The sequence below is a fragment of the Myxocyprinus asiaticus genome, chromosome 36, assembly GCF_019703515.2.
Source record: "Myxocyprinus asiaticus isolate MX2 ecotype Aquarium Trade chromosome 36, UBuf_Myxa_2, whole genome shotgun sequence".
In the NCBI taxonomy this organism is placed as follows: domain Eukaryota; kingdom Metazoa; phylum Chordata; class Actinopteri; order Cypriniformes; family Catostomidae; genus Myxocyprinus; species Myxocyprinus asiaticus.
In genome coordinates, this window is record NC_059379.1 from 31,730,042 (window position 1) to 31,751,464 (window position 21,423).

The 21,423-nt window shown below is 38.4% G+C and overlaps 1 protein-coding gene across 1 annotated transcript in view; it reads left to right on the plus strand.

Moving 5' to 3' along the window:
- Positions 1–21,423, plus strand: part of LOC127427370 (sodium channel protein type 4 subunit alpha A) — a 94,458-nt gene that overhangs the window by 38,664 nt on the left and 34,371 nt on the right. The window contains exons 2-8 of the mRNA XM_051674940.1: positions 7,762–8,065; positions 8,182–8,300; positions 12,748–12,837; positions 13,308–13,436; positions 13,863–13,954; positions 14,300–14,554; positions 17,421–17,484. Of these exons, the coding sequence (XP_051530900.1) occupies positions 7,814–8,065; positions 8,182–8,300; positions 12,748–12,837; positions 13,308–13,436; positions 13,863–13,954; positions 14,300–14,554; positions 17,421–17,484 (1,001 nt within the window). The 5' untranslated portion in view covers positions 7,762–7,813. The remainder of the gene's footprint in view (positions 1–7,761; positions 8,066–8,181; positions 8,301–12,747; positions 12,838–13,307; positions 13,437–13,862; positions 13,955–14,299; positions 14,555–17,420; positions 17,485–21,423) is intronic.

Sequence of the window (21,423 nt, forward strand, 5' to 3'; positions counted from 1 at the left end):
GTGGTGGGAGGTCCTGGCAGTCCAGGAGAGTACAGGAGGGGAACAAGAGGAGCTGAAGGCCATGGGTGATCAGGAGAGGCCGCTGGAGGGCAAGGTGGACCAGTCAGACAAGCGTAGCAGGTGGAGGGAAGACCATGAGAACAGAGAGGACCAACATGAGATGTTGACAGGGTCCAGACAACAAGGGTCTCAGGCAGGGTAAAGGCAACAGGGGACTCAACGGTCAGGAAGACAGGAAACTCTAAGACTAGGATGACACGAAACTCAAAGGGTCTAGAGGTCTGGGCAGCAACAAACTCAGAGGCCAGGATAACAGGGCTCTCAGAAAGGTTATAGGTCTGGGCAAAAGGAAACTCATAGGTTAGGGCAATGGGGAATTCAAAGGACCTAGAGGTCTGGGCAGCTAGGGGCTCAGAGGACTCAGAAGCCAGGGTAGCTGGGGACTCAGGGGGCTCAGAGGCCAGGGCAGCTGGGGACTCAGAGGACTCAGAGGACTCAGAGGCCAGGGTAGCTGGGGACTCAGATGGCTCAAAGGCAAGGGAAACTGGGGACTCAGAGAGCTCAGAGGCCAGGGAAGCTGGGGACTCAGAGGGGCAGAACCGCAGGAGGCTCAGGGGATAGAACAGCATGAGGCTCAGGGGGTGGAGCTGCAGGAGACAGAGCAGCTGCAGACTCAGGGGCAGAGCTGGCAGAGCAGCGGGAGGCTCAAGGGGCGGAGCTGGAGGAGCAGGGATAGGTTCAGGAGACTGAGCAGCCAGAGACTCAGGGGGTGGAGCAGCCATAGATTCAGGGGGCGGGGCTAGTGGAGCAGCCAGAGACTCAGGGGGCGGAGCCACTGGGAACTCATTGGTTGAGGCCACAAGAGGTGTGGATACTGGCTCATGGTCCATGGCAGAGAGCACTGGCAGCAACAAGGGAATGGCCTCCATGGCCAAGAGCGCTGGCAGCGACAAGGAAATGGCCTCCGTGTCCGAGAGCACTGGCAGCGATAGAGGAGTGGCCTCCTTGGCCGAGAGTGCTTGGAGTGGCAGGGGAGCGGCCTCCGTGGCCGAGAGTAGTGGCAGTGGCAAGGGAATGGCCTCCGTGGCCAAGAGCGCTGGCATCAGGAATGTAGGGGGCATGGTCTCCTGGTCTCCCGAGGCTGAGACCACCGAGGTAGAGACCACCGGGGCCACCAAAGCTGGGACCACTGAAGCTGGAACCACCGAGGTTGAGACCAGTGGGACTAACATAGTTGGGACCACCGAGGTAGGGACCTTCCTCCCCCTTCTTCTCCTCCTCTTAGAGCCCATCATCTCAGGTGAGGGAGTGCTGGATGCCGCAGAGGTGGTACTCTCAAACCCCACAGTGTAGGGGGATAGCATGATCCTCAAGGCATAATCAATAAATTCTACCAAGGAGAGTTCACACTTGCCTCCAGGCAGGCAGGACTTCACAGGCTTGTTGAGTCCAAAACAGTAGATGTGTGAGCTTGCAGAACTGGTATTGCTTCCTTGCCTTAGAGAGAGCAGTTCCATAGCTGCTAGATCCATAGGGTCTTTAGGTCAGTTGTTCTGTAATATTCTAAAAGTGATGAGATGAGAAGTGCGGATCCAAGAGCAACCTTTTAATAAAGAAACTTGAAACATAACCAGAAACAACAATCACTGGGAACAAGGAATCAAAGTAAATGAGAATACAAACAATAAAGCCTGGAAAGGAAAACAATTCACAAAAGAATGCATGAAAACCAAGGAATAAATACACAAATGGCAAATGAGAAACAAGGAACACCTGAAACTTTAACCACAGAGACCAATGATCAAAGACAACAAAAAGAACTACAAAATCCATAATAGAACACAAGAGAAGAGCAATAAACATAATGGCGACCAGAGAAAACATGTTGAAGATTAGTGAAAAGGTGGTCAATTAATGAAGTAATGAGCTGTTTCCTAACAAAAGCAGTTTATTCAGCATACTGAAGCATCTCTTCCATAGACATCCATTCAAAAAGAACGGCCTCTTGTCTCCTCGCCAGGGTACCGCCATAGAATGTCTATGGGAGCGCCGCGTTATGCTATTTTAGGCTAAGCTTGTAGGCTCCCCTATTAGAAGAGTTCTGGCAACGATACTCCCTGGTTTTTACAGTGCATTGTGGGATTTTTTTAGGGAGTGCACTGGAACGATTTTGCAATTTCCTGATCAATGCCCTGACTGCTGAACTAGGGAGCTTATTGAGACGCACCCTTAGTCACACCAAACGCGAAGATCGGCGCACGTGAGGTCTTTTGAAATGAAATATTGCTGCTTGAAAATTCATACTGTTCCAGTATGTATGTATGATGAAGAGATGAGTGAGATCATTGATAGAAAAACCTAAACCCCATTGACCACCAGTTAGATGTATATGACAATAGTTCCCCCAAGAGAAGAATAAACATGGACTTGCGTAACTTGCTGATGAGACCGCTGCTCTGAGGAGAGTGCAATGGTGGTTCTGGCTTACTTGGTGCCCTAGACAATGAATACAGAAATGAAGTAACATATATATATATATATATATATATATATATATATATATATATATATATATATATATATATACACACTGTATATATAACTCAGCCAAAAAAGAAACGTCCTCTCAATTTCAACTGCTTTTATTTTCATCAAACTTAACATGTGTATACATTTGTACGAACATAAAAACATTCAACAACTAAGACATAAACTGAACAAGTTTCACAGACATGTGACTAACAGAAATGGAATAATGTGTCCCTGAACAAAGGGGGGGTCAAAATCAAAAGTAATAGTCAATATCTGGTGTGGCCACCAGCTTTATTAAGTACTGCAGTGCATCTCCTCCTTATGGACTGCACTAGATTTGTCAGTTCTTGCTGTGAAATGTTACCCCACTCTACCACCAAGGCACTTGCAAGTTCCCGGACATTTCTGGGGGGAATGGCCCTAGCCCTCACCCTCTGATCCAACAGGTCCCAGACGTGCTCAATGGGATTGAGATCCGGGCTCTTCGCTGGCCATGGCAGAACACTGACATTCCTGTCTTGCAGGAAATCACACACAGAATGAGCAGTTTGGCTAATGGCATTGTCATGCTGGAGGGCCATGTCAGGATGAGCCTGCAGGAAGGGTACCACATGAGGAAGGAGGATGTCTTCCCTGTAATGCACAGCGCTGAGATTGCCTACAATGACAACAAGCTCAGTCCGATGATGACACACCGCCCCAGACCATGACGGACCCTCCACCTCCAAATCAATTCCCCTCCAGAGTACAGGCCTCAGTGTAACACTCATTCCTTCAATGATAAATGCGTGTCCAACCATCATCCTTGGTGAAACAAAACCGCGACTCATTAGTGAAGAGCACTTTTTGCCAGTCCTGTCTGGTCCAGCGAAGGTGGGTTTGTGCCCATAGGCGTTGTTGCCGGTGATATCTGGAAAGGACCTGCCTTACAACAGGCCTACAAGCCCTCAGTCCAGCCTCTCTCAGCCTACTGCGGACAGTTTGAGCACTGATGGAGGAATTGTGCATTCCTGGTGTAACTTGGGCATTTGTTGTTGCCATCCTGTACCTGTCCCGCAGGTGTGATATTCGGATGTACCGATCCTGTGCAGGTGTTGTTACACGTGGTCTGCCACTGCGAGGACGATCAGCTGTCCTTCCTGTCTCCCTGTAGCACTGTCTTAGGCATCTCACAGCACGGACATTGCAATTTATTGCCCTGGCCACATCTGCAGTCCTCATGCCTCCATGCAGCATGCCGTTCACGCAGATGAGCAGGGACCCTGGGTCAGTAGAAAAGTCTCTTTAGTGTCCTAAGTTTTTATAAGTGTGACCTTAATTGCCTACCGTATGTAAGCTGTTAGTGTCTTAAAGACCGTTCCACAGGTGCATGTTCATTAATTGTTTATGGTTCATTGAACAACCATGGAAACATTGTTTAAACCCTTTACAATAAAGATCTGTAAAGTTATTTGGATTTTTACAAAATTATCTTTAAAATACAGTGTCCTGAAAAAGGGACGTTTCTTTTTTTTGCTGAGTTTATATATATGTATACATATATATATATATATATATATATATATATATATATATATATATATATATTATGGCAAATTGTATTAACCTTTACATTATGTATACATAACTTAAATTGCACAATTAAATTATAGAGCCAATAAATAAAGACAATGGCAGAATACTTACAGATTGTTGCTTGTGCTATTACACCTAATGCCTAATTTAAAATGTAACCATCAATGACTTTGTCAAATCTGCCCAGCAATCACATGGTTGATATTAATTTTCTCAAGATCACCCAGTTGATCCTGTATCACGGTGTACCTATACTGTTGATCATGGTTATCTTATGTTTGTTCAGAATGTGAGAATGCATTATGAACATGTATAATCCTAACCATAAAGACTTTGAGGCAGAGTAGCCTGTAAGGAACAACTCTGGGCACCTATCTCCCATCGCTATTTTGCCAGCTCTGTGCAGGCGGTGAGCAGTTTCTATTACCGTTTCCGTAAAAAACACGCTACACACAATGTAGGCTAGTATCCGTTCACAGAAAATTATATAACAATAAAAAATAATTAAAAGGTTTTTACTTTTCTAATTTTAATATTTAAGACAGCGTGTTAATATTGGAATAATTGTCAACAGGTGTCAACAGGCTTCGCTCACGTCTCCTTCCTGAACATGTAGCTTTGTTTCGGAATAAAAATATGTTAATGCATTAATGATTATGCCATTTTTGTCTGTGAAATATCTAGACTCTTTTTTTATTACTTACTGTTTGCGGTTGTTTTTTTTTTGGCGGACATTTTTTTTCTTAATTCTCTCATGAATAAAAAATATATGATCTCTCAGCAGATTACAAGCTGGCATTTGAAACACATTCATTTATACGTTGTGAAGTTTAAAATTCGATGCCCTGTTCAGTTCTGTATTTATTTTAAATGCATTGACAGATTTGTTTATTTTTTTAGTAATATTTAGGTCTATTCTTTTATTATCGTGTTATTTTGAAACACTGACTAAGGTAGGACACCTTTTTTAATTACATTTTTGATTGTTCTAATGAAGTTGATATTTTATGTATTTGATGTGTCATTTTTATTTCTATATTTAGATTTTTTTTTTTTTTTTTAAGTGTAGTTTAAATACTCTGTAGTTGAAATTAGAAAGTCAAATACAAAAGAGTTTAGCTGTTGGGATTCATTTATGAAATAGAGGTAGGCTAAATTTTACATTATATTATTTCACACCTATGTAAGTTTACTATTCCATACCTGTTGTTAGGGCTATATTATTAGTGATTTCTTTTCTTGTTTTGTGCTCAGTTTATACACCCGAACGCTATCATAGATATTCATGTATATGAATGCTATCATGTCGATTTTATGAGCAGCGATGCATAATGTTACCCACACGCTGTTTTGGGCATTCTGTGTGTTATTAGTTCTATTGTTTTTACTTCATTTATATTTACATTTATGAACTTTACTTGTTATGTAATGAAGACACGAACAACAAAAGGTGTTGGCAAAACATGCATTGAAGGGTGAAAAACACTGCAGCAACAAAGCGCCTCAACAATATTTTACTATCTGACTTTTTGGCTTGGAGCAGTGTTCCCGCTGTTTCATAAAAAATCCGTAAGTCTCTTTTTTAACGACTTTGACAGTTTTGTGCACACAAAGGTTATAGTTATTATTAAGCTTATTTATTTTCTGAATAGCCTATCTGTGTGAGGGGGTGTGCTTAACATCCACAGCCTGTTTTTAAGAAATGCATCTGATTGGTGTCTTGTGGAAATTACTCCAGCCTAATACTCCAGTCCTTATACAGGGCTTTATTGACCGACTAGTCAACTAACTGTCGACATAACCCACTGACTAGTCAATTTTGAAATTATTTCATTTTGCACATCCCTACTCTAAGTCTCTATAGCATGAAGAATTCATAATACAGTAGGCTAACTTCTAAAAGGTAATACTTCAGTCTACTCATTATTATTTCAGGAGCACAGGTTTTTCACAACAAGGACAGTATGTATATGTTTGCTACATGTTTACATTAGAAAATTTTAAATATTATTTATTTATTTTTTTTAAATGTTTGAATATTTGATTAAAATTTGGTATGTTACAGTTTGACACACTTTTTGTCCATTTTGCACATCCCCATCATTATTGAATCATCTTTTTGGGGTTTTTATATTACAGTCTTATTATTTGCAGTGCAAAGACCTATTATAGTATTACGTTTCACTTGCATTGTCCACTTAGGCTGTAGAATTGCTATGTGTAGTACAATACAAACATGAATGTTTAGTGGATAAAACACTTCATTAATCATATTAAAATATGTAATTAAGAGTTTTGTTCATCTTCCTCAAAGTAAGTAATATCTTGGTTATAATTGTTTAAATTAATAAAATAATACCAACATGAAAATAGCACATCATGGGGGCCTGGATAGCTCAGCCAGCAAAGACACTGACTACCACCCCTGGAGCCGCAAGATCAAATCCAGAGTGTGCTTAATGACTCCAGCCAGGCTTCCTAAGCAACTAATTGGCCAGGTTGCAAGGGTGAGTAGAGTCATGTGGGGTTACCTTCCTCGTGGCTGCAATATAGTGGTTCTCACTCTCGGTGAGTTGTGTGTGGATGCCAAGGTGAATAGCGTGAGCCTCCACGCGTGCTAAATCTCTGTGGTGACATGCTCAGCAAGCCACATAATAAGATGCGTTGGCTGACTATCTCAGAAGTGGAGGCAACTATATCTGTCCTGGATTGAGGCGAGTAACTGCGCCACCACGAGGAAGTAGAGAGCATCGGGAATTGGGCATGCCAAATTGAGGAGAAAAAGGGGAGAAAACTAAAAAAAAAAAAATTGCACATCATGACTCCTGCTCTGCACGTAAATTCTCCCTAAAATGTTCCTCCACAAGCTGCTTGCAATTTTAGGTTTTAACCACAGATGTCACTAGAGAGCACGAAGCTCCGTAGTGCAGCTTTTTTATCTCCCCTTTGGTATGCCCAAATCCCAATGTGCTCTATATCCTCATGGTGGCATGGTTACCTCAATCCGGGTGGCTCCAAGTTTTCAACCAAATTTTTTTTAGCAGATTTCCTTAACAACAAAGAAGTGGGGCATTCAAAAAGTTCTTTCACACTTTCAGATATAAGAATTTATGCACTTTTAAACTATTTTGTAAATATATATTTGAAGTCAAAGAATAATCTCTAACATTCTGGGTGGGCCTGGGTCTAATTTGTGTGGGCCCAGGCCCACCCTTGGTTACGCCACTGGTGTGACGTTTGATCTTCTATTGGTTACATGTCTTCTTGTCATAAGAATTCGCTGGTGAGTGTTTATCAAACTTGAACTTTCATCTGCAACGTAGTGTGAAATTTCTTTGCATGAGCTTGCACTTCTGGTCTTCCACGTTCTGATGGGTTTGAATAGAAGTGAAGTGTGACTGCATTCACAATTATAACTAAGGGTTTTCTTAATTTAGGGGTATTTTTGCAATGTGGCACCTCTCTCTGACCTAGGTTTACCCTTTTCTCTGTCATTACACTTTTACTCAGCTGATAAAAGAAACTTCTGTGTGTGCCAATTTACTTTTTTGAAGTCTTTGTGTAGAATTACTATTTCACACCTCATTACACTTTCCCTCAAGCTGCATTCATCTTCTGTGCTTTATGATGCAGTGCATTCTTCCTTTCTCTCAGGAGCTTGGTGTAGAGATTCCCCGGTGAGGTGGTATCCCTTCGCGATGCCAAGATGGCAAGCCTGCTCCCTCCCACAGGCACCGACGTGTTCCGCCGCTTCACCCCGGAGTCACTGGCAGAGATCGAAAGGCTCATCCAGGAGAAGTTAAACAAGGAGGAAGCAGAGGGGGCTGTGGAGGAACCACAGGCACCGAGCAGTGACCTGGAGGCTGGGAAGAACCTGCCCATGATCTATGGTGACCCACCAGGGGATCTCCTCAACACCCCTCTAGAGGACATAGACCCTTTCTACAAAGCACAGAAAGTCAGTCTCATTCCCTACATATTTTTCAGGTTCACTCTATTTAAAGCTAAACCTGTTTTCATCTGGTGTTTATAACTGGTCCCAAACCTCTTCATTAACCTCACTCTCATTTGCAGACATTTATTGTGATAACCAAGGGAAACACAATCTACAGGTTCACTGCCGAACCAGCATTGTTTTTTATCAGTCCTTTTAGTATCGTCAGGAGAGGAGCCATCAAAATTCTTATACATTCATATCCTTTCTCATGTATGAACCATCATTTTGACAAGAATTATCAATGCTTGCAAGGCAGCACTACATTTATATTCCTCAAACATTCTTGTTAGGGTTTGTTCTAAGCCCTATGACCCAAAAGTATTAAACTTTAATTAATTTAGCCCGATAAACTTAATTTACAAACTCTTATGGGCCATTCACACTAAACACGTTTTGGTGTCCAGACATCTTTGACCATTGCGCCGGGTTAAACTGTTTTTTCAGAGTCTCGTGGAGGAGTGCCAAATTTTAGATGCTGTGAGAGGTAAAAGAGAATGTCAACTTTTAAATGTGCGTCTCGACACCTGCATTCTGCTATATTGCGCTGTCTTTTTTTTTTAGCACAAGGTGTTCTGTCTGAACAGCCCCTTAGTTGTCAAGTCAAGTCATTTTTATTTGTACAGTGCTTTTCACAACACACATCGTTTCAAAGCAGCTTTACAGAAAATCATGCTTTAACAGAAAATGAAACTGTAATATCTATAAAGTCTTAGAGTCATCATTATGTAGTTTGATTAAATATGATTGTAAATTGTGTATAAAAATAAATAATTAAATAATTAAATAATAATTGTATTTAGAAAGCCAGTGAGCAAGCCAAAGGCGACTTTGGCAAGGAACACAAAAATCCATAAGATGTTGTTTAATGGAGAAAAATAACCTTGGGAGAAACCAGGCTCACTGTGGGGGCCAGTTCCCCTCTGGCTAGACAGCATGAATATAATGCCAATATTAGTTATTTGAGTGCAGTGCATGTCATAGTTTAAAATGTGTAAACTAAGTGTTAAGGGCCAGTTAAAAGATTTTGTATGAACTGTAAGATTAATGACTAATGTCTTTGAAGTCCATCCTGGATTAACTGCAGAAGTTCACATAGATGCATTGTTCTTTGTTAGTTGGCTGATGAAGGCTTTTGTTGGCAATTAATTGATAGTCTATGTATTCCATTTCAAGAGTGTAGTTCATCAATAAACAATGGTGATGCAGACAGAGATCAGTGAGGTGCATCGCAGTTCAACCAGTAGGTCATTTCGGTGAGGTTCGGTGGGGTCTATCCTAAATCCAAGGTTCAGGCTGTGGCATATGAAGTATCCAATGTCTTACAGTTAGAGTTGGCATCAGTCCATCCTCTGAAGTCCATCGTAAAAGACTGAAGTGAAGTCTGGCTAGCACCAGCTGTGGTTTGCCATCATCACTCAGCGACACGTAGTAGTGGAGTCCGAAGTAGTGGAATATGAATCCCGAGGTCGGGAAACAAATAGAATAATATTAGCGTAGATGCCATTCAATTTATTGCAGATTTATAGATTATGAGAAATTTTTCTGAGAAATGTTTCTGGTTCTGGCAGACCTAACTAAAGCAGCCTAATTGTGAGTTGATGGATAAATTAGGTGTATGTCTGGCTAATTAGGTGAGTCTTTAGTCTAGACTTAAACTGAGTGAGTGTGTCTGCATCCCGAACAGTGTTAGCGAGACTATTCCATAGTTTTGGAGCCTAATAGGAAAAAGATCTACCTCATTTTGTGGAGTTTGATATTCTAGGAACTATTAACAGGCCAGAATTTTGTGATCGTAATGAACGTGATGTAATATAGCATGGTAGAAGGTCACTTAAGTACTGTGGAGCTAGACCATTCAAAAGTTTGTATGTAGTTATCAGAATTTTAAAATTAAAATTAAATTTGACAGGTAGCCAATTGGGCTAATATGATCATATTTCTTGGTTCTAGTCAGCACTCTGGCAGCTGCATCTTGAACCAATTGAAGTTTATTTATTGAACTTGCATCCTCCCAGTAATGCATTACAATAATCTAGTCTTGAGGTCATGAACTCATGAATTAGCTTTTCGGCATCAGCAACAGAGAGCATGTGTTGTAACTTTGCAATAATTCTGAGGTGGAAGAATGCTGTTCTACAAACATTGGAAATTTGATTTTCAGTGGACAGATTCATATCAGATATAACACCTAAGTTCTTCGCTGTAGAAGACGACATAACAGTACATCCATCGAGAGTCAAATTATATTTTAGCGTCTTATTTTTAGAGGTTTTTGGTCCAATAATTAGTACCTCTGTTTTGTCTGAATTTGAGTGGAAGGAAATTTCTGGCCATCCAATCTTTGATTTAATTGATACAATTTGGTGATTTGTGAAATTTTCAGATTTAGAAGAAATATAAAGTTTGGTATCATCGGCATTACTTATTCCATGATTCCTGTTAATATATCCTGGAGGAAGCATATAGAAGGAGAAAAGCAGAGGCCCTAAAACTGATCCCTGTGGCACTCCATACTTAAGTTTTGTTTGATTTGACAATTCCTCGTTTACACATACAAAGTGGTAGCAGTCTGATAAATAGGACCTGAACCATGGTAATGCAAGTCCACTAATGCCAACATAATTCTTCAGCCTATTCAAGAGAATGTCATGATCTATGGTGTCGAAGGCAGCACTAAGATCTAAAAGCACTAGAATAGAAATGCAGCCTGTAGAGGGATTCGAGTAGGAAGGACACGGGAGCCATTTTCACAGTACACGTGAGTCAACTTTTAATGCAGTTGTTTTTCAGCTTCACAACAAAGTATTGGCTTTTCAGCGTTACAACAAAGTATTGGCTTTTCAGCTTCACAACAAAGTATTGGCTTTTCAGCTTCACAACTAAACACTGTACAGCACACACACAGCGTCTCTGGTCTCTCTCTGTCTGTCTGTTGCTCCGGTGGCCTTTTAAAGGCTGTCTCTGTTGTCACTGAAACAAGACACAGTTAATGTTAACAATCACCAGGTGATGGCCCTTACTGCATCCTCTCTCCAAAGTGACAGAAACACGACCACATCCAGCTCCACATACTCCCACCTTCCCGACTCTGAAGGGATGAAGTGCCAGGTACCATCGAGTGATCCGCATGTTGGTATCCTTTAATGCGATGGAGCCACTGAAGCGGGGCGTGATCTGAGCAGAGGATGAGGCCCGCCCCAGCAGGTAATAGCGGAGGGTTAAGACCGCCCACTTGATGGCAAGGCACTCTTTCTCAATCATGCTGTACTTAGTCTCCCTCAAAGAGAGCTTGCGACTAATGTACAGCACGAGCCGCACCACCTCCTCCACCTCCTGTGAGAGCACAGCCCCAACCCCCTCTCTGATGCATCTGTCTGCAAAATGAAGGGGAGAGAGAACTTAGGAGCCTGTAGAAGCGGTCTGCCACAGAGTGCAATTTTGTTTTGTTTTTTTGTTTTGTTTTTTTATTTCACAATTAAAACATTTTTAATTAGTTCATTGGGTTTGTTCTAAACCCCTAAAAATCAGAATTTGTTGACATTTTACTTGAGGAAACTATGCAGGCAATTTTAAATGAACCAGCATATTTGTTTCTATGAATCTAACACCCTGTCTACACCGCCGCAACGGCTTGAGGCTATCTACACTGGATGCATCATCACGAATGTTCTAAACCATTTAATTTGTGTAGAAGGTCCAGCGTGTGCAGCGCACCACAATGGAACACGCAGCAATGGAAACTTAAAGTGTAGACAGCATCACTGATTATAATGGGGTTCTATTACTTTTGACACAGTGTAGACAGGGTAATATTTAAACAATGTCATCTTTTAATAAAGTAGACTCTTCTAACAAAATAATTAATTTAATGAGATTCTTATTTACTATTCAACACTGGGGACACACTAGTAAAAGCTTTTTTCCATATCATGCTTAAAATTAAATGAAGAAATTGAGACATACTGAGAAAGTTGATCATTTATAATGAAAAACACACTACTCTTCATTATAAAATTCTAAGCGTATACATAAATATTTGTATCTTTTTTAAGGGAGAGTAAACTGCCCTTAAGTCTAAAACCTAAAGTTCCCTTTTGCTGCCTTGCAAGCACTGGTATTCTTTCAGGAAATGCAGATAAATCAAGATTTAATGATGATCTTCTTGATATTGTTGATCAGTGTCAGAAATTTAAGGGGGCTCAGGGCAAAAAAGCTCAAAAAAGCTCAAAAAAGCTCAAATAAATAAATAAATAAATAAATAAATAAATGCCCCGGAAATGCAAAATGTATTTTTATTTGTAACATCTTATATAGTTCTTATTAATATTCTATTATTGTCTATTACACATATTATAGCATAAATATGAATAAATGTTGATTTTCTTTTTTATAGGGTTATTCTTAGGGTAAGAGGTAATGCATTTTAAAATAATATTTGTTGAAACGGATGAGATACAGTTTATGGTCTTAAATGTTTTTTTTTGTTTTTTTAAAGCCCTCATCAAGGTATAAAATGCCCCAGAAAATCAAATCAGGAGGCAAATATTGCCCCTTAATGTAAAACTTGACTTCTGACACTGATCCTGATTGATACAGTCATGCAACATTACTCGTTTGCTGTATTTACCTTGACTCTACTTCAAATGTTTTAGTATGTTCATCATGATTACCATTCTCTCCAACTGCGTGTTCATGACGATGAGTAATCCTCCGGCTTGGAGTAAAACTGTTGAGTAAGAGCTGCCACTTTCTGTTTTCACTTGAACATAAGTACTCTTACATTTATTAGTGGAAGTGACTCTGCTAATCTGTTGAATACTAGTCCAGCAGAAGTCTCAATTGTTTTGAGGTTAGACAGTAAAGAAATGTTGTGATTAACGCACATACAACTTCAAAGGTGAAATGTTTAATTTCTCCGCCACTAGTGTCACTTAACGGAATTGCAAAAACAATTATGTAAATGTAGATATGTAGATGAAATATCATTTCTTGTGGCATGTGGTTTGTAATGTTTTTGTATTTTTTTAAATCTACCCCACTATATGTAGTAGTAAAAACAATTCTATTTTCTATGTACAACTGATTCATTTGTTTAGTATTTAGATTGATGACCCTGGACCAGATTTTTATGATCATTAATTTATTCAAAGGAAGTTTGTTGATTTTTATTTATTTGTTTGTTTCTTTGTTGCTGTTGTTGTAGATATGTTTTTACTGGTATATATACCTTTGAGGCAACAATCAAAGTTTTGTCTCGAGGCTTCTGCATTGGACCTTTTACATTCCTTCGTGACCCATGGAACTGGCTTGATTTCATGGTGATCAGCATGGCGTGAGTATTTCAGCTCTTTTAGAGCTTAAACAGCTATATACGCATATACTGAAGAATAATGAATATGAAGTTGAGGTTCCTTGGTAAAATTAAGTGTTAATGTAATGAACATTATTTGATTTCTGCTGTGAATTTCAGCCCAGTTTCTTGTGTTGTTCACACAAGTCATACCCTGCTTGGTTAGTATTATTTAGACACCTACTCAATGACTGTCAGCTAATGCTGCCCTTTGGCCACAGTAGTTGACGGATCTAAATATAACTTCTATTAAAACCCACCACTTATAACAGCCAGAAACAAATAAACAAAATGATTTTTAAGACTCTTAAAGTGTCTTAAAGGAATAACTTTACTTTCACACCTCAGTCTGTGGTGTTGTGTATTGTACCCATTTGACATCTTGATTTGTGGTGTGACTGTTTCCAGGTACATCACAGAGTTTGTAGACCTTGGTAATGTGTCAGCACTGAGGACATTTCGTGTGCTCCGAGCTCTCAAAACAATCACTGTTATTCCTGGTATGTAATATTATATGTAATATTAAAATAAGTCATTACTGTTGTACCTTACATTTAGACCAATGTTATTTTAAAGAGGCAAACAAATTAGTAGTGTAAAAGCTCACAAGAGCAAATATTTTCAAATGTACTGTATATGTGCAAGCTTCTAACAATATCAACATTACAATAATACACACTTCATTGGACTATACAGCATGTTTTATGGCAGTGGTTCTCAACTGGCTTTGCTTTATGACCTAGATTTTACGACCTAATATAAATAAATAAAAACACACCAATATTTAGTTTTCAATCTCCCTTTCAAATTTTTCAAAAATTCTTCCTCTTGTGCTCACTGCTCAGGTTTAAAAACCATCGTTGGGGCTCTGATCCAGTCTGTCAAAAAGATGGTGGACGTGATGATTCTGACCGTCTTTGCTCTGGCTGTTTTTGCCCTCATTGGCCTGCAGTTATTCATGGGAAATCTACGTCATAAATGCATCCGTTGGCCGATCCCCAACAGCACCATCTTTGATGACGGCAAATCCACAATGGTCAATGACACCACCCTCAACGTCACAGATACTTTCGATTTCAAAGCTTACATAGACAATGAAGGTGAAGTCAGGTCAAGGTTATTAAATATTTCAAGTTTTCACTCAACTATGTCATGACATATTTAGTACTACAATTAGTACTAACAGTACTAGTTGTAGTTGCATGACCCTAATAATAAATACAGTTGAAGTCAGAAGTTTACATACACCTTAGCCAAATACATTTCAACTCAGTTTTTAACAATTCCTGACATTTAATCATAGAAAATATTCCCTGTCTTAAGTCAGTTAGGATCACTATATTTGAAAAATGGGAAATGTCAGAATAATAGTAGAGAGAATGATTTATTTCAGCTTTTATTTATTTTATCACATTCCCAGTGGGTCAGAAGTTTACATACACTTTGTTAGTATTTGGTAGCATTGCCTTTAAATTGTTTAACTTGTGTTAAACGTTTTGGGTAGCCTTCCACAAGCTTCTCACAATAAGTTGCTGAAATTTTGGCCCATTCCTCCAGACAGAACTGGTGTAACTGAGTCAGGTTTGTAGGCCTCCTTGTTTGCACATACTTTTTCAGTTCTGCCCACAAATTTTCTATTGGATTGAGGTCAGGGCTTTGTGATGGCCACTCCAATATCTTGACTTTGTTGTCCTTAGGCTGTTTTGCCACATCTTTGGAGGTATGCTTGGGGTCATTGCCCATTTGGAAGACTCATTTGCAACCGAGCTTTAACTTCCTGGCTGATGTCTTGAGATGTTGCTTCAATATATCCACATCATTTTCCTTCCTCATGATGCCATCTATTTTGTGAAATGCACCAGTCCTTGCTTCAGCTAAGCATCCAACCTGCTTCATGGTTGGGATGGTGTTCTTCGGCTTGCAAGCCTCAACCTTTTTCCTCAAAACATAATGATGGTCATTATGGCCAAACAGTAAAATTTTTGTTTCATTAGACCAGAGGACATTTCTCCTAAATTAAGATCTTTGTACCCATGTGCACTTGCAAACTGTAGTCTGGCTTTTTTATGGTGGTTTTGGAGCAGTGGCTTCTTCCTTGCTGATCAGCCTTTCAGGTTATGTTGATATAGAGGATATAGATAATGGTCTACCTGTTTCCTCCAGCATCTTCACAAGGTCCTTTGCTGTTGTTCTGGGATTGATTTGCACTTTTCGCACCAAATTACGTTCATCACTAGGAGACAGAATGCGTCTCCTTCCTGAGCGGTATGATGGCTGCATGGTCCCATGGTGTTTATACTTGTGTACAATTGTTTGTACAGATGAACATGGTACCTTCAGGCATTTGGAAATTGCTCCCAAGGATGAACCAGACTTGTGGAGGTCCACAATATTTTTCTGATGTCTTGGCTGATTTCTTTTGATTTTCCATTATGTCAAGCAAAGAGGCACTGAGTTTGAAGGTAGGCCTTAAAATACATCCACAGGTACACCTCCAATTCAGTAAACCTCCTATCAGAAGCTAATTGGCTAATTGTCTAAAGGCTTGACATAATTTTCTGGAATTTTCCAAGCTACTTAAAGGCACAGTTAACTTAGTGTATGTAAACTTCTGACCCACTGGAATTGTAATATAATCAATTAAAAGTGAAACAATCTGTCTGTAAACAATTGTTTGAAAAATTACTCGTGTCATGCACAAAGTAGATGTCCTAAATGACTTGCCAAAACTATAGTTTGCTAATATTAAATCTGTGGAGTGGTTAAAAAATGTGTTTGTAAACTTCTGACTTAAACTGTATATAGTATTAACTGTTGTTTGATGATGAATGTCGTTTTTTTATATACTGAAATATTATTTTGAAATTGTGACTATCAATTTTAAATTACTGGCACATTTTTTAACACCTGTTTTACATTTTATTGGAAAGTGAGATTCGATTCAGTACCTGTTTCGTTAAATGCATGGTTAGACAGTTACAAATAGGGCTGGGTATTTATACAGATTTCCCGAATCAATTCCGATTCACAAGCTCTTGATTCAATATCGATTCATATGGGTATATTTAAGTTATAATGTCCCTTTTGCTAACATATGGAAGAAATTCTCTCCCAGCTAATGCTGTTAACTATACAGATGACCTTCTTATTAGCATTAAGAAAATATTATTCGTAATACTAATTATGTTGTATTATTTTTTCATCATTTTGGTCACATTTTGGCTTTTTAAAAATGAGAATCCATGTATTCAAGATATTATATTTCATATATTATTATATGTTTTATTGTTTGATTGCATAATTTGTACTATTTACAAATATTTACATTGATTTATAGAACATGTGCTAAAATGGTACTGTCTCTTTAACAAAACCAGCATTTCTGTAAAGAGCGTCTGCAAAGGAGAGCATGTTATCGAGAGAGACAATTTTTTTTTACTTTGCATGATTAGAATTAAATGTTTATTTTTGTTGTTTTTTATCAACAACTGACTGTAGAGAACAGAAAGGCTTTACACGCATTACACGGAATAACTTTTACTTTCAAAACACAGTAAAAGGATCTCGCTGCTGAATACTCCACCACAATATTATACAATTACTGGTGAATGAAACAGGAACATTTACCAGCAAACTGCCAAATATACAGAATACATTTAAGTCGCATAGCGCAATATTTGGTTGCAAATGCGTGTGATTTTCTCTCATTGTAGTAGAGGGTTGCACATTTAAAAATCGATATTGAGATTGTTCAAATGAAGATGCATGGGAAAATCAATATTTTTACCCACCCCTAGTTAAAAATATATAATAAATGCATTTCTTGCAAGTCACTTTGGTATAAACATGAAAATAAAACATTTCATTGAAAAATGTCAATGTTTTGAAATAAAACATTAACAAAGAATGAAATACATTGTATGCTACAGACTTTATTGGTGTACTTGTTATGCTTATCTTTTGCAGAAAACCAGTACTTTCTGGATGGAAGTTTAGATGCTTTATTATGTGGTAACAGCTCTGATTCTGGGTGAGTTTGGTAATTTTGTTACCGTTAAGCTGTAATGTCTGAAGTATGTCTGGGAATGTACAGTATTTAATCAACACACCTGCATACCTAAAAAACACTGTCCTTTATAAACATTCGAGAAGTAAGTTCTCCAACAGAACAAATTTTCAGGTTTTGGTCAGGTAGAAATAGCTCCTTAACCCTTGTGAAGTCTTTACATTTTTTACCTAATTAGGTCTTCCTGGTCAAAAATGACCGGCCTATTAAAAATTGCTTATAAATCTCTCATTATGCCATATTATCACCAAAAATTGTATTCAAGCTTTTTGTCAACTTGTTTTCTTTCAATTAGCACAGGTTTTGTATTTCTTTTTGCAGGGTTCCCGCGGATCCTTAAAAAGTCTTAAATATCTTAAATGATACAACAAAAGTCTTAACTTTTATTTAAAGAGGTCTTAAATTTGGGAGCAGAAAGACAGGAATCATGATATGACCTAATGTGATTATCAAACTTCAAAAGAATATGATTTAATTAAATAAATGCATGCGCTGCGTCCTTCAAAGTGAAAACGTGGCATTGTTGTATTTTCTCCAAGCATGCGGGGGCTTGTGAGTGTTTTCAGCCGTTGCGGAGCAGTTCACAATCTTTAAGCCATATCAGAAATTTATGACAAGCGATCTCTAAAGATCAACTGTTGATGATGATGATGTAGTGTTGATGAAATATGTCAATGTTTACTTCTAATTGCTGTAAAACGTAGATTATTGTAGGAGTGCAAATTTTATATTGCAAAAACCTAACAGAACTTTTAACCTTTAAAGTTAAAAGTTCCACGCTATGAATCCATAAAGTGCATCTAGAATTTAATTTAAATTGGACTCTTGTAGCATCTGTCTGGCCCTCGCCATCACAGGAAGTAAAGACTTTTAAAAACATTTAATATAGGCTACCAATTTAAAAAAAAAATATTGGCAGACTAATTGGCTTTCTTTCATCATTAGCAAATCAGCACAATCCAATATTGGTCGACCTCTAAATTGTATCTATTTATATAATGGTACATAAACCAATTTTAGTGTGATATTTATGTGGAAAACATGTCTTGAGTATTTTAAACTTGCATTCAGCCTACCCTGTTTTACTGATAAGCAATGTTAAGGCCACGCTGAATGTGTGCCCCTTCCTGTTCAAGTAAGAGTCTGTGATACATGATTTATTTTGAGATTGTGTTGGTTTGTTTTGGTATGGGGATACGGTATTAATTTTATTTGTTCAGGTCTTGAAAAAGGTCTTAAAAATCTTAAATTAAAAAAAAACAAAACTCTGCAGCAATCCTGTTTTGGAACTTACTGATCATAGGCCTCATTGACCTGAGCTTATGCACCTTGGTTATCGAGGAAAAAAAAAAAAAACATTATTTGTGGATAATTTTGGCAATATTGAATAAAATATGAAAACATTCTGTACTATTTATCACACTTGTGCGTTTTAATGTTTAACCAGGAAGTTTGTTTTGAAATGCTTTTATTTAGTAAATAATTGCTCAAAGTCACACTTGTGATGTTCCCGGTCTAAAATGACTGGCCTATAAAAAATTGCTTATAAATCTCTCATTATGCTATATTATCACCACAAATTGGATTAGATCTTTTTGTTAACTCGTTTTCTTTCAATTAGGACAGGTTTTGTATTTCTTTTTGGAACTTATTGATCGTAGGCCTCCTTGACCTGAGCTTATGCACCTCATTTTTGAGTGAAAAAAGCTCAATAATGTTGCAATATTAAATAAAATATGAAAACATTCTGTACTATATATCATACTAGTGTGCTTTAATGTGTAAACAGGAAGTTTGTTTTGAAATGCTTTTATTTAGTAAATAAATGCACAGTCACACTTGTGGTGTTCCATTAGATCTTTTTCTAAACTTGTTTTCTTTCAATTAGGACAGGTTTTGTATTTCTTTTTGGAACTTATTGATCAAAGGCCTCATTGACCTGAGCTTATGCCTCTCGGTATTTGAGTGAAAAAGCATTCTTTATGGGTTATTTTGACTAAATTAAATACCATAAGAAAACATCTGTGCTATAAAAATGAAACACTAGTTTGTTTTAATGTTTAACAGGGAAGTTTGTTTTGAAGCACATTTATTTTGTAAAAAAAAAAAAAAAGGCAGAAAGCCACACTTGTGGTGTTCTTGGTCAAAAATGACTGGCCATTGAAAATTAATGGGGAAGATCACAAAAAACAAGACTTTTATTTTTAAATTAACCAGGGCAAGTGGTCTAGTGTCATAATCAAGGATGTGATCAAGAGCCTCATGCACAGAGAACCGCTTGGCCACTTTGCTGCCACAAAGTGAATGATGAGCAAGGCCCTGTTTGGCTCTGTATACCTTAGCTGTGGGAAAGCTTCTGTATATTAGGAAACAATAGCTGCGTTTCAACTGTCGGGCCAAATGAGGGCATGCTAGTGTGTGCCAGGGCCAGTTGCGTTCCCACTGTCACTTCCGGGGCTTCATCGTGTCTGCTGTGGTCTTTCTTGGGGCCAATGGCCTTTGGTCCACCGATTACCCTTGGGCCAAACAAGGCCAACCGGGGATTGAGGCAGGTACAATGTCAAAGATGGAGTTGTCAGGATATGTATTCAACACTTCTGGGAAAAAATACATTAAAAAAATGCGGGCACAGTACAAATCTGTTAAAATGCACAATGGACAAAGCGATGCCCAAAGAAATTACTTTCCATGGTTTGGTGAACTTTCATAGACGGTGTACTGGGACATCGTCCCGCTGTTAGTGGAGAGACCACTCGGGACATCATGGCAGTTACAGTCGATGAGTTGTTATCGCTTATTTATCTTGCTAGCTAGCTAATGTTTACATTAGATACAAACTCAATATTCTAGATATCTAGATAGCATGATACTTCAGCTTGAGCTCCCCTTTTGCTTGTGAAATGGGCAGGTGTGTGACTTTGGCACCAGCTATTGGCCCCGGCTGGACAGTTGATAGCCCTGGCTCGCACTGGCCCGATAGTGGAAAAGTATGGGTGGTTTATGAGGACATTTTTTAGGTTACAAAGTGGTCAATACAAGGGTATTATGCTATAAATGTGGTTTATAAGGAAATTTCTAGTGTCTCCATAATTCAAATCACTTAACATACTAAATAATATTTTTTGAAAATGTAAAAATGCTGAGTTTTTTGTGAGGTTTAGGGGTAGGGTTAGGGGATAGAATCTATAGTTCATACAGTTTTTCAATCTTTATGTCTATGGAGAGTCCTCATAAGGATAGCCACACCAACATATGTGTGTGTGTTTGTGTGTGTATGTGTGTGTGTGTGTATTTGTGTGATAATGTTGGATGGATGTTGGATGCAGTTCAGTGTAGGATTAAGTTAATCTCTGTGGAAAAAAAGCATGTTAGACTCAGAGTTTGTGCGAGTACATGTGCACGTGTGTGTGTGTATGTGCACATGCACAGGTCCAAGGCCTTTATGTTTGCAAGCACACATGCACATATGTGTTTATCTAATGGATGAACATGCTCCTGATCACTCAATTTTTCTCTTATTTTTGATCTCCCCTATTCATTTTCAATAGCCGGTCATTTTTGACCGGGAACACCACAAGTGTGACTTTGTGCAATTATTTACTAAATAAAAGTGTTTCAAAACAAATTTCCTGGTTAATAGTACAGACTTTTTTCATATTTTATTTAATGTTGCCAAAATTATTCACAAATAATACTTTTTTTTTTCACTCAAAATTTAGGTGCATAAGATTAGGTCAATGAGGCCTACGACCATTAAGTTCCAAATAGAAATACAAAACCTGTGCTAATTGAAAAAAAAACAAGTTGACAAAAAGATCTAATCCAATATTTGGTAATAATACAGCATAATGACAGATTTATAAGCAATTTTTAATAGGCCGGTCATTTTTGACCGGGAACACC